Source organism: Rhagoletis pomonella, unplaced genomic scaffold (genome assembly GCF_013731165.1).
Source record: "Rhagoletis pomonella isolate Grant_MI unplaced genomic scaffold, Rhpom_1.0 Rhpom_scaffold_05343, whole genome shotgun sequence".
NCBI classification, from domain to species: Eukaryota; Metazoa; Arthropoda; class Insecta; order Diptera; family Tephritidae; genus Rhagoletis; species Rhagoletis pomonella.
Genome location: NW_023463883.1, coordinates 1 through 12,494, shown reverse-complemented (window position 1 = coordinate 12,494; position 12,494 = coordinate 1). Strand labels below are relative to the sequence as shown.

The 12,494-nt window shown below is 43.9% G+C and overlaps 1 protein-coding gene across 1 annotated transcript; it reads left to right on the top strand.

Moving 5' to 3' along the window:
• Positions 1-11,070, top strand: LOC118755116 (spectrin beta chain, non-erythrocytic 5-like; the record flags this gene model as incomplete). Its single annotated transcript, XM_036489961.1, is given in 11 exon segments — positions 1-611; positions 674-820; positions 938-1,316; positions 1,388-1,527; positions 1,597-2,890; positions 2,892-3,208; positions 3,306-9,183; positions 9,262-9,462; positions 9,530-9,671; positions 9,740-9,877; positions 10,109-11,070. Coding segments are annotated over 11 exon segments (9,786 nt in total), but the record flags the coding sequence as incomplete, so codon positions are not given.
• Between the last annotated feature and the right edge of the window lie 1,424 nt (positions 11,071-12,494).

Below are 12,494 nucleotides of genomic sequence, written 5' to 3'. Positions count from 1 at the left end.
ATTAACGAGAATGCCGATAGTGTAGAGAAACGGCAGAAACGCATAAACTGTACCTATGACGAGTTGCAGGATACAGCGCAGAAACGACATGCGTTACTCGAGGACTCCATACACCTGTTCGGATTCTATCGCGAGTGTGATGATTTCGAGAAGTGGATGAAAGATAAGGAGCGCATTATTAATTCCGATGACGGCGAAGGTGTGGAGAACGCAAAACGAAAGTTCGAAAAGTTCCTAACCGACCTATCGGCGGCATCAAAACGCATTGAGGAAATCGATGGTGCTGTCGACAACTTCCGTCGACAAGGGCATTCACAGCTGGACAAAATAATTGCACGTCAACGGCAGATACATCAAATTTGGCAACGTCTGAATAACGCAAAAGCGCAACGCGAAAAGAGCTTGGAAGGAGCATCAAGTGTGGATCTCTTCAATCGCACATGTGATGAGGCTAAGGTTTGGATGAACGAGAAAATGCTGCAACTGGACACGGCTGTAATCAGCCCAGATCTAAAAACGGTGCAAGCGCTACAGCGACGACATCAGAATTTAGAGCGGGAATTGGCACCCGTTGAGGAGAAGGTGAATCGTGTGAACTACCTAGGAAATTCGTAAGTTAATTAAATATGCAAATTCTATTTTATACCGACTTTACGCTTAATTTGATATTCAGGGTAAAGAATGCATATCCGGCTGAGCGAAACAATGTAACAGAGCGACAACAGGAGGTGTTGGATATGTGGAAGCAAGTCCACGGCAAAGGCAGTGAACTGCGAGCGCGCATCGAAAGTGCAGTTGGACAGCAAATTTTCAACAACAGGTAATTGGATATGGACTTTGGATTACTTTGGATCTGAATAGAAACTTTTTCTTTCTCCAATGTGCTGGAATAGAATTAATTTTCCTCCTCAATCTAATTTTTTTATTTGTTATTCAGTGCAAAGACGTTGCTTGCCTGGATAGACTCGGTGAAAGATCAACTAAATGCAGACGAATCTGCGCGTGATGTTGAAACAGCCAACAATCTTTTGAAAAAACATAACGATCTGGGCGACGATATCAAGGCTCACGACAACGAATTTGTTGAGGTCATAGGTTTGGGCAAGCAACTGTCCGATGGAAAACCCAACATGGAGGAAACCGTTAAAATCATTGAACGTCTAAAGGCCGAACAAGACGCTATTCACCGCGGTTGGGTGGAGAAACAGAAATGGCTGCAACAATGCGTCGAATTGCAAATATTCAACAGAGAAGCAGACAAAATCGATGCCACTACAAAAAGTCACGAAGCTTTTCTTGAATATAACAATTTGGGTGTAAGTTTATGCCTAAAAGTGCAGACAAATTCTGATTTATCAATTAAAATATGCATTCACTATCTTTTCAGAACTCCCTCGACGAAGTTGAAGCCATACTTAAGCGACACCTTGACTTTGAGAAAAGCCTTATGGCTCAGGATAAAATTCTCAAAGGTTTTTCTGACAATGCCGATAAATTGATTGGCAATGACCACTATGATAAAAAATAGTAAGCCCTCCAACTTTATACTTAAACAAAAGCATACCTAAAACAATTATTTTCATAAACTTTTCTCAGCATTGACGATAGGCGCAATCAAGTTCTAGGCAAGAGGAAAGCAGTGGAAGATCGTGCTTTCGAGCGCAAACGTTCCCTTCAAGCTTCCAAAGATTTCCACAAATTTGCTGCGGAAGCTGACGATCTTGCCGTGTGGTTAAGCGATAAAACCAAAATAGCCGGCGATGAGAGTTACCGAGATCTTACCAATTTGCCACGCAAGCTGCAGAAACACAAAGCTTTCGAGCGCGAGTTACGCGCAAATGAGGGTCAATTGCGTAACGTCAACAAGGAGGGGCAGGCATTGATAGCGACGAATAATCGTGTGCCTGCTGTGGAGAGGAGAATGGTCGACTTGAACCAAAAGTGGAGAGATCTATTGGCGCTGTCGGAAGACAAGGGACGCAAACTGGAACAGGCCGTGTCGCAGCGTGAACATAACCGCGCCATTGATGATGCCAAGCAAAAGGTGGCCGAGTTAGATGCTGCACTAAAAAGCAAGGACGTGGGCAACGATCTGCGCAGTTGCAAAGATTTGATAAACAAACATCAGTTACTCGAGTCTGAGATAACGGTGTGGGAACAAAAGATCGTCGAACTAGTTAGTACTGGTGACGAGATGGCACATGAAGGTCATTTCAATGCAGTGCACATCAAAGATGAAACAAAGGATATACAAAATCGCTTTAAGTTATTAAGCGACCCAGTACAGAAACGTCGTGAGGAACTCGAAGAGAGCTTGAATTACCACAAGTTCGTGTTTGAGCTAGATGCCGAATTCCAATGGATCAACGATCACATGCCAGCAGCTAAGTCTAAGGAATTAGGTCAAAACCTCCACCAAGCGCAAACTCTCTCGAAGAAACATAAAAAACTCGAGGCCGAAGTTAAGGGGCATCAACCCATGATCAACAAAGCTTTGCAAGCCGGTCAAACGCTGATTGCACAAAATCATCCCGAAAAAGAGAATGTAAAAGCCTTGAGTGCTAAGTTGGAAGATGCCTGGGCTGACTTGGAGAGCAATTCAAATGATCGCAGTAAGAAGCTGGAGATGTCACTTAAGGCGCAGCAGTACTTGTCCGACGCCGGGGAGATTGAATCTTGGTTGGGTGAGAGAAGCAACGTCCTGCGCTCCACTGAGTATGGGCGAGATCGCGACTCTGCCGCCAAATTGCTGACCAAACACAAGACAATCGAACTGGAGCTGGACACGTACTCTGGTATTGTCACCGAAATGGGGCACAATTGTGCCGCCATGGTGGCCGCTGGACATCCGGACAGTAAAATTCTTGCTGCGAAACAACAACTTATCGAAAAAAATGTTTAAATCACTACATAAATTGGCGCAACAACGACAAATGCGTTTGATGGAGAGCCTATACATGCACGAATACTTCCTGGAATCGGATGAGGTGGAACAATGGATTAAGGAACAAGAACAGGCAGCTTCATCTGAGGACTATGGACAAGACTATGAACATCTCCAATTGCTGCAAAATAAGTTCGATGATCTAAAACATCGCGTGGAAGTGGGTTCGGATCGAGTGAATCAATGTGAAGTACTGGCCAAGAAACTTATCGACACAGAGAGTCCATACGCCACAGATGTAGAGAGGCGTCAAGAACAGTTGAGGTGAGTAGATCATCATTATGCTACACATGTATTTCCATTCTTTCCCCAATTACCAAGACATATGTATGTACATTCATACTTATATATCTAATTCTAGGGATTCTTGGGAAAATCTGCTAAAATTACTCAACCAACGCGAGCAAAAGTTACACGCTGCCGGTGAAATACATCGTTTCCATCGCGACGTTGCGGAGGCGCTCTTCCGCATCCAAGACAAGAATGCAGCACTCTCCTCTGAGCTCGGAAGAGATTTGAACTCAGCACTAGCACTGTTGCGAAAACACGAAGGTTTCGAAAATGACCTCGTCGCCTTGGAAGCACAACTGCAGGTTTTGGTTGAGGATTCTGTACGCCTGCAATCGAAATATCCCTCGAACGCCGCTGCCATAGCTCAACAACAAGATAAGGTCGTAGCAGCTTGGAATGATTTGAAGGAGCGCTCCGGAGCACGCAGTGATCGCTTGGCCGCCAGTTCGGATCTGCAGTCCTTCCTTACAGATGTACGTGACATCATGTCGTGGTCATCTAATCTGCGAGCCGCTCTGCAGGCTGAAGAGCATGTCAGCGATGCAGCTGGTGCGACTGCGTTGAAGATCCAGCATGACGCTATATACGGTGAAATCGAAGCACGAGAGGATAAATTCCGCTACTTGAATGAGTTAAGCGATTCGATGGTGCAAACTGGTCATTACGCTGCTGCAGAAGTTGAAGAAAAATGCGCGGCTATGTTGGACGAACGTCAGAAGTTGCATGCGGCATGGAATAAGAAGAAGATCATGCTGGAACAGAAGATTGATCTGTTCTGTTTCTTACGCGATGCGAAACAAATTGACAATCTTTCAAGCTCGCAACAAGCCGCGCTCAGCAGCTCGGACTTTGGTCAGACAGTCGAAGACGTTCAAAACCAGATCAAGAAACATGACGAATTCGAACGTCTCATACAGACACAAGAAGAAAAAGTCGCTTTGTTGCAGGAGCATGGTCGCAAACTGATCGAACAGCGTCATTACGACAGTGCAAACATTCAAACAATCCTACAAGGCGTTTTGGCGCGCCGACAAAAAGTAAAGGATCTCTGCGCAGTGCGGCGATACAAATTGGAGGATGCGCTCCTATATGCCCAGTTTGTGCGCGATTGTGCCGAGGCTGAGTCTTGGATAAACGAGAAAAAGAAGAAACTCGAAGCTGATGCAGCCAGTTATGCGGAAGTGTCCAATTTGGACGAGAAGATAAAGAAACTTCAAAAACATCAGGCCTTCCAAGCTGAGGTTGCCGCCAATCAAGGTCGTATCCAAGAAATACAAGAAACTGGTTTGATTCTTTTGACCAAACAGCACGAGTCTTCAAAGGAGATCAAGCAAGCAGTTGAACGAGTTGTTGCTGCTTGGAAGAGTTTACTCGAAGAATTGGACAATCGTGGACGTGGTCTTGAAGAAGCACAAGACATATTGGAATTCAATAATCAGCTGGACAAGATTTCCGCTTGGATCCGCGACAAGGAAATGATGATTCAGGCTAGTGACACTGGCCGAGATCTGGAGCACTGCAATGCTCTCACACGCAAACTGGATGACGTGGATTCAGATATGCGTGTTGATGATCAACGTGTTAAGCATATCAATAACTTAGCTGACAAGCTTATTAGTCAAGGTGAGGTGCCGGCTGAGACCAAGAATATTGACAAGCGGCGTCGCGACTTCAACAGCAAATGGCGGCAGCTGCAAGGTGCACTGAACGCCTACAGAGCTCTACTCGGGGAAGCCAATGAAATACACGTTTTCAACCGCGATGTCGACGACACAGCCGATCGTATTGCCGAGAAAGCACTGGCCATGAGTTCCGATGATACAGGACGTGATTTGGCAGCTGTGGAAACCCTAATTCGCCGTGACGATGCCCTGGAGCGTGACATGTCAGCAGTGAAACAAAAGATCGGCGAGCATGAACTCGTTGCGCAGGCTCTACTGAAACGTTATCCCGACCGCGTCACAGACATCGAGCACAAAATAGACGAGCTGCGCACATCCTGGCAAAATCTACAAGATTTATCTGTAAAACGACGAGCTATTCTCAATGATGCCTATCTGGTACATAAATTTGTCTCTGACGTAAAGGAGCTAGAGCTCTGGGTTAACGACATGATAAAGAAAATGAATGCTGCTCAAGCGCCGATGACTATAAATGATTGCGAGACGCAATTGGAGCTACACCAGGAGCGTAAGGTGGAAATTGACGGGCGAGATAAGGCTTTCAAAGATTTAAAAGCTCATGGCGAAACACTCAGTGGCATGAAAAAACCAGCGAACGTGAAGCAATATTTGATGATACTCGAGGACTTGCATAGCACTCTGCACGAGGCGTGGAATGAACGCGCCAGGGATTTGACCGAAGCACATCAACTGCACTTATTCAAGGCTCAGGTAGAGCAGGTTGAGATCTGGCTGGCTAACAAGGAGGCTTTCCTGAACAACGATGATTTGGGTGATTCCTATCCCGCTGTGGAACGTCTGATCAAAAAGCATGACGCCTTTGAGAAATTGTTAGACTCGGACAACGTTACCGAACTGCAAAACTTCGCGAAAAGCATTTTAGAAGGTGATCCGAAAGACGCTGACGTCATAACCGAAAAGCTGAGCTATGTTCTGCGACGAAAGGAGAAGCTGAACGCCTTATCTCTGGAACGTAAACAAAAGTTATTGCAATCGTTGCAACTGCACGAATTCCTTCGTAGCCTATACGAAATCGACCGTTGGTTGGTACAAAAAATGCAAGTGGCGCTGGATGAGAACTACCGCGAGCCGAACAACTTGCAAAGTAAAATTCAAAAGCACACCACTTTTGACAGCGAATTATTGACAAATGCATCGCGTGTTAAGGACGTAATCAATGAAGGCGAACGCCTAATCAAGGACGAGCACTTTGCCAAGGAGGAAATAGCTCAACAATTGAAAATGCTTGAAAGCGATTGGAATAAACTGAAGGCGGCATCTAAGGTAAAGAGAGAGAAACTGAATCAAGCCTACGAAGCGCAGGCATTCAACCGCAGTCTGGATGAGTTTAATAACTGGATGGACGAAGTGGAGTCACATTTGTCGAGTGAAGATTATGGCAAAGATCTAGCCACAGTAAATCATTTGATTAAAAAACATGAGCGCCTTGAAGCCGACGTGACGCATCATAACGACCTGGCCGACCAAATCAAACAGACCGACGAAAAATTCTTCCAAGCCGATCACTTCCTTAAGGACGAAATTCACGAGCGTGCTATGACAACAATCAAGCGTTATCGCACCCTACATGAACCCATTACCATTCGCCGGGAAAATCTCGAAGATTCGTTGAGCCTCCAACAATTCCTGCGTGACGCTGAAGATGAACTTCAATGGCTTACAGAAAAGGAGGCAATCGCCAATGCGCAAGATCTGGGTAGTAGTCTCATAGCTGTGCAAGTTCTCCAAAAGAAACATCAGGGCCTCGAGGCCGAGATTCTTTCTCAGGAGCCGCTCATCAAAGCGCTCTTACAGCGTGGCCACCAGATGATACGCGACGACCATTTCGCCAGTGAACAGGTGCAATACAAGTGCGACTTGCTGCAGAAGAAACTCGTTAACCTGCGAGATGTCGCCAGTATACGTAGATTGCGGCTTTTAGACGCGGTGGAGAGTCAAATGTTCTATGTAGAGGCGAATGAAGCCGAAGCGTGGACACGTGAAAAACGGCCGATACTTGCTTCCAGCGACTATGGTCGCGACGAGACTTCCGTGCAATCGCATCAAAAGAAACTGGAAGTACTGCAACGCGAGTTGATAGCGTTTAAGAGTTCTATAGAGAAGGTCAACAAACTTGCCACCGGTCTGGTTGAGCGTAATCATTTCGATAGTGCCAATATCACCACGAAGAATGAAACAGTAACAAGACAGTATGAAGAGTTGCTGCGACTGGCTAAAGACCGTGAAGTGCGCTTGAGCGAATGTAAAAAACTGTTCGAGTACTTGCGCGAGGCTGAAGATCTGCATGAGTGGATTGGCGATCAGATGGCAGTAACCGCATCTGAGGACTATGGAGAGGACGTTGAGCACGTTGAACAACTAATCTTGGCGTTCGAGTCGTTCGTATCTAATTTGAATGCCAATCAAGGACGGGTGCAAGCTTGTTTGAACCACGGCGATGAGCTTATCAAAGAGAATAATCCCTACCGCGCCTCGATTAAGGCCAAACGGGACGAGACCAAGCAACTGTGGGAAGAGCTCAAGGATCTAGTCAATGCTCGGCAAGATGCATTGGCTGGCGCAAAACAAGTGCACGTCTATGATCGCGTGGCCGATGAAACGATTTCGCTGATCAACGAGAAGGAGGCTTCACTTATCTCAGAGGATTACGGACAAGATTTGGAGAGCATACAAGCGTTGAGCCGCAAGCACTCAGTATTCGAAGGTGAACTTGTGGCTATCAAGGAACAAGTTGATTCAGTGCTTGTGGAAGCTACAAAACTAGGGGAAGTATATCCAGACGCAAGGGAGCACATCGAAGTGAAAAGAGACGAAACGGTGGAAGCATGGACCGACCTAATGGAAAAGACAAACGCACGCAAAGAAAAACTGCAACAGGCAGAACATTTGCAATCCTACTTCGATGAATATCGTGACTTGATTGCCTGGATCAATGAGATGCTGGCCAAGATAACAGCACCAGATTTGGCAACAACTGTGGCAGGTGCAGAGTCATTGCTGGCTAGCGTGAAAGAACACCACGCAGAGATACATGCACGCGATGAGACCTTTGCTAACTTCACGGCAGATGGACAGAAACTAATAAATGAGAAGCATTTTCTTGCACACGAAATCGAAGAGAAGATTCAAGTGCTACAGCAACGGCACGAACTTTTGAAAAGCACACTGCAACAGCGCAAAGAGATCTACGAACTCAACTTGGATACGCAAATCTTCCTTAAGGATGCTGAGATTCTCGAAAACTGGATAATCAGTCGCGAACCTTTGCTGAAAGATGCCAAATTGGGTGATTCGATACCGCAAGTTGAAGATTTATTGCGCCGTCATCAAGACTTCGAAAAAACCGTCGCCGCGCAAGAGGAGAAGTTCCAAGCTATCAAGCGCATTACACTGCTTGAGCAACGGTTCCGCAAACAAGTCGAAAGCGAGAAACTTGCCAAACAGAAGGAGAAGGAACGCTTAGAGAAGGAACGACTCGAGATGCTCAAACAGAAAGAGTTGCAGCGACTCAACGACGAACGAAGGCGCGCGGAGAAGCAATTGGAAAACCGCCAAAATGCTGCGGCTCAAGAAAAGACGCCCATCTTCTCCACGCCCATGGTCACTGTCAACACCAACAACATACCGCAATCTCCAGCCATTTCCGCATCGCCACTACGTTCACCCTTCGACGAGGATCAGTATTCACTGCAGAAGAGCAGCTCCAGCGGCATGTTCGGTGATCGCTTACGTCGCGGCTCCGACACCAATGTGAAACGCGCGGAAAGTATGAAGGTACAACAAAAGCAACCGAAACGCACACCATCTTTTACCACACGCCGTCGTGCGCAATCGTTCCGCAAGAACCAAAAAGGTGAAGGATTCGATCTGCCACCTGTCGAAATACAAGGAATGCTTGAGCGCAAACATGGCCTGCAATCGGGCGGCAAAAAGGCACCAGTGCGTTCCTGGAAGCAATTCCATACAGTACTCTGTGGTCAACTCTTGTGCTTCTTCAAAGATGAAAATGATTTTCTGCAGCAGAAAACGGCAAACGCTCCAGTCAACATACTCGGCGCCAAATGTGAACGCGCCGAAGACTACACCAAAAAGAAGTACGTATTCAGGTTGAAACTGCCCGACGGATCCGAGTTCCTCTTCGAAGCGCCGTCGTTAGACATCATGAACGACTGGGTGCGTAAGATATCTTTCCATGCTAGTCTGCCACCAAATCTACAGCTTCTGAGTTACGATGAATCAATGAAGGTATACAAATACATATATCTGTGGATGAAGGTATGAAGGACCTCCCTGAATGGATATATATATTTTTTTCTCTTACAGCAACAGTCGAACAGTTTCCCAGATATTAAGGTAGCCAGTGGTCAGATAGAGTCACCGGTGAGCTCGCGAACATCGTCGCCGGACTCGCAAAGGCGTGCCATCTCACGCAACGACTCGATCAATAGCGGTATGTCGGCAAGCTCAGCGACACCACAAATGAATTTCCTGCAAAAACAAATGCAACAGCAACAGCAACAAAGGGTATGCTTCCAATTTTGTTGATGAATTTTTACGGGTTTAGTATCAATTTCAAAATAAATTCAAACAGGCTTCACCATCCTCTCCAACGGCATCGTACGGTTTCGAGCAGAAGCCGCCAATACCACCCAGAGGTGCACCTCCGCCAGTACCACATAGACAAAGTACCGAAAATTTAGTAGTGCTGAGAAATCGAAACAGCTCCAGCAATGGTAAGATCTTTTTGCGTTTTTTTTTTTGGACTCCATACATTTTAATTGACTGCACCATATTTGAACAGACTTGAGCGAATCCAACTATGGCGGCAACTCAACACGATTGCAGTCTTCCACATTACCCGCAGGCATTTCCGGCATTCAAAACGGTTCAAATGAAGACAATGTAGTGCTAAAACGCAACAGTGAGGCTAGACAATCAGGTAAATACGCACGTTCGGTTTAATCCGATTTTAGTCCTAATTCACGTCAACCACCTTTTTAACACGAAAATCAATTGTCCTTGTCCAAAGCGATATCAATGAATAAATCCCAGAATTTTTAGTACATATATTAGCTCTCAATTACTGTATATGTATGTATGTATGTAAACCAATTCATTCATACGTTCATTCTTGATCAATCCACCCAAAAAAAAAAAAAACGTAAATTAGAAAATCCTCCACCTTTGCCTACGACTATGCCACCTGTGGGAAGCGCTCATTCGCACCATCCACAAATTCAACAGCGTATAAATGCTTTGAACGCTGCCGCAATGCAGCATCCGCACCAGCAGCAACAACACCAACAACCGTCAGATATGTACTCGTCACAAGGAAGCTATATGCGCACTCAGCAGCATGTGACGTCGCGCACTCCCGTAGCGGGTGGACGCACGGATGCCTCGCGCAAATTCATTGAGGTAGAATCGAGCGGTATCGGCACTCCGTCGAGTGTCACAGCCGCGAAGCGCACTCTACACACAACCACTTCAACAAGTTCGAATTCAAGTGGTAGCAGCAACAGCAACAGCAACAGCAACAACAACAATAATGGTAAACACATGATGCATACGAATAACACCGGGTCGTCGCCAACGACGACAACTACTACAACGGCGACTAGTCGCACTGTGTGGCATTTCACTACCGATAACAACTCCATAAATAATCCGAGTTACATGGGCTTGAACAATAACGATGGAACCGGTTAGCAAGCAGTCACTCATCCATAACTCAAACACAGCCACTCACACCTATACCCAAATACACACACACTCTCTCTCTCTCTCTCTCTCTCTCTCTCGCTCTTTCTAACCGCTTACACACTTTTAATTGCATCTTGATCTTTCATATCTGACGACATTTGGAGGAACAACTTAAGTAGAGTTCGGCCGTTTTTTCTCTAAACCACTAAATGTTCGAACATCTTTCCAAAATTTAAAGTATTGATTGATCATACAGAAGTTCAACAACATCTTAAAAGTTATTTAAGAAATCACAAACAGGCAAAATTACTTAAGTTGATTTTTCAAAAGTTCACAGATATAGTATAAGAACGCATGTATGTATGTATGTAGATACATATCGCTCATTTACTTCAATAGTGTCATAACTCAAAAAAGCAAAACTCGAAAAATTGACTTTAAAAGTTTTGAATTTACATATACTCCCATAGTAAAAACGAACTTATATCTTTGGCATTATAACACCATCTATACAATTGAAGTAAATGATCGATATGTACATATCTATGTATGTATGTATGTATGTATGTATGTAGGTACAGCCCACGACAACAGATAGCACATTAACATTTTGGGCGGTGTTTTTTAACGCTCATTATTTTTTTATTTACAAAAGTATAGCTCATTATTTTACAAAAAACCTATAAATCTAAATTCTAAACTTTATTAAAAAGTTAGGAAAATTCAACAAATTTTGCACCAAAATTTCAAACTTTTCATTCAGAATTTTTAGAAAAAATCTAGATATCCTGTTTTATAGCCTATTATTTTAGTTTCATAAAATGCAAGTTTCAAGTTGCTAAAAAATTTCGTTGATTTTTGATAATTTTTTCTTTTTTGCTATTGGTGTTGTCTTTCATACATAGTCATTTTTTATATGGATGAAAGTGCATAGCGCCCTCAGCAAAAAAAAAATTATAATTTTTAAAAAATCAACGGGATTTTTTAGCAACTTTGAAGTTGCATTACTAAATTTAAAGATCTAAAAAACTTAGTACCAACAATTTTTCAAGAATTTCTAATTAAAAAGGTTGGAATTTTGTTGATGAAAGTGTGTGGAATTTTTCAAACTTTGAAATTTGGACTTAAATTGTTTTTGTTATATAAGGAGCTATATTTTATAAAGAAATAATGAACATTAAACAAACAAAATAAAATTCAAAATATTAACAAAATTTGTTTTGTCGTGGGTTGTACTTAGTACAACGAAAGGATACTTGGTTGCTTTCTTCTGTATTATTCTATGTAGATATTATATTCTACGTACATTGTGCGTATGTACTTATCTACATGCTTATCAACTTTCCAGATATTTTATATTTAAGTGACAAGTGTTGCATTTATTTGCATATATGTATGTATGTACTTCTATTATGGAACTTTTACCTGCTGTACCGTCTGCTCATTGGGTACCGTTACCTATTTAGATATTTTGAGATTTTTGAGGACAACATGAATTTTTACATGCTAATACTCGATGCCATGCATGCCTGCTAAGTGGTCTGCGTTCAATGCGCGTTTACTACGTAAACTCGAATCTCTTTATCTAGAGGGGTTTTCTCGGTGTCTTGCAAGGCCATTGCACGGTACACGGATTGCAGCCCAAAAACCGGGTTTTCCTATGGGGCAACCGATTGCAAACTATGCAATCCGTGCACCATGCAAGGACTTTGCTAGACTCCGATAGTACCCCTTATGTATTTTCAACCATTTAATCCATATCATCTAAAGAGATTGTTACTACTAGCGGTGGAACCTCGTCAGACAATTACTACGTTTATACGCATGCATAAGTCGCTTTAATTCATTTCGCC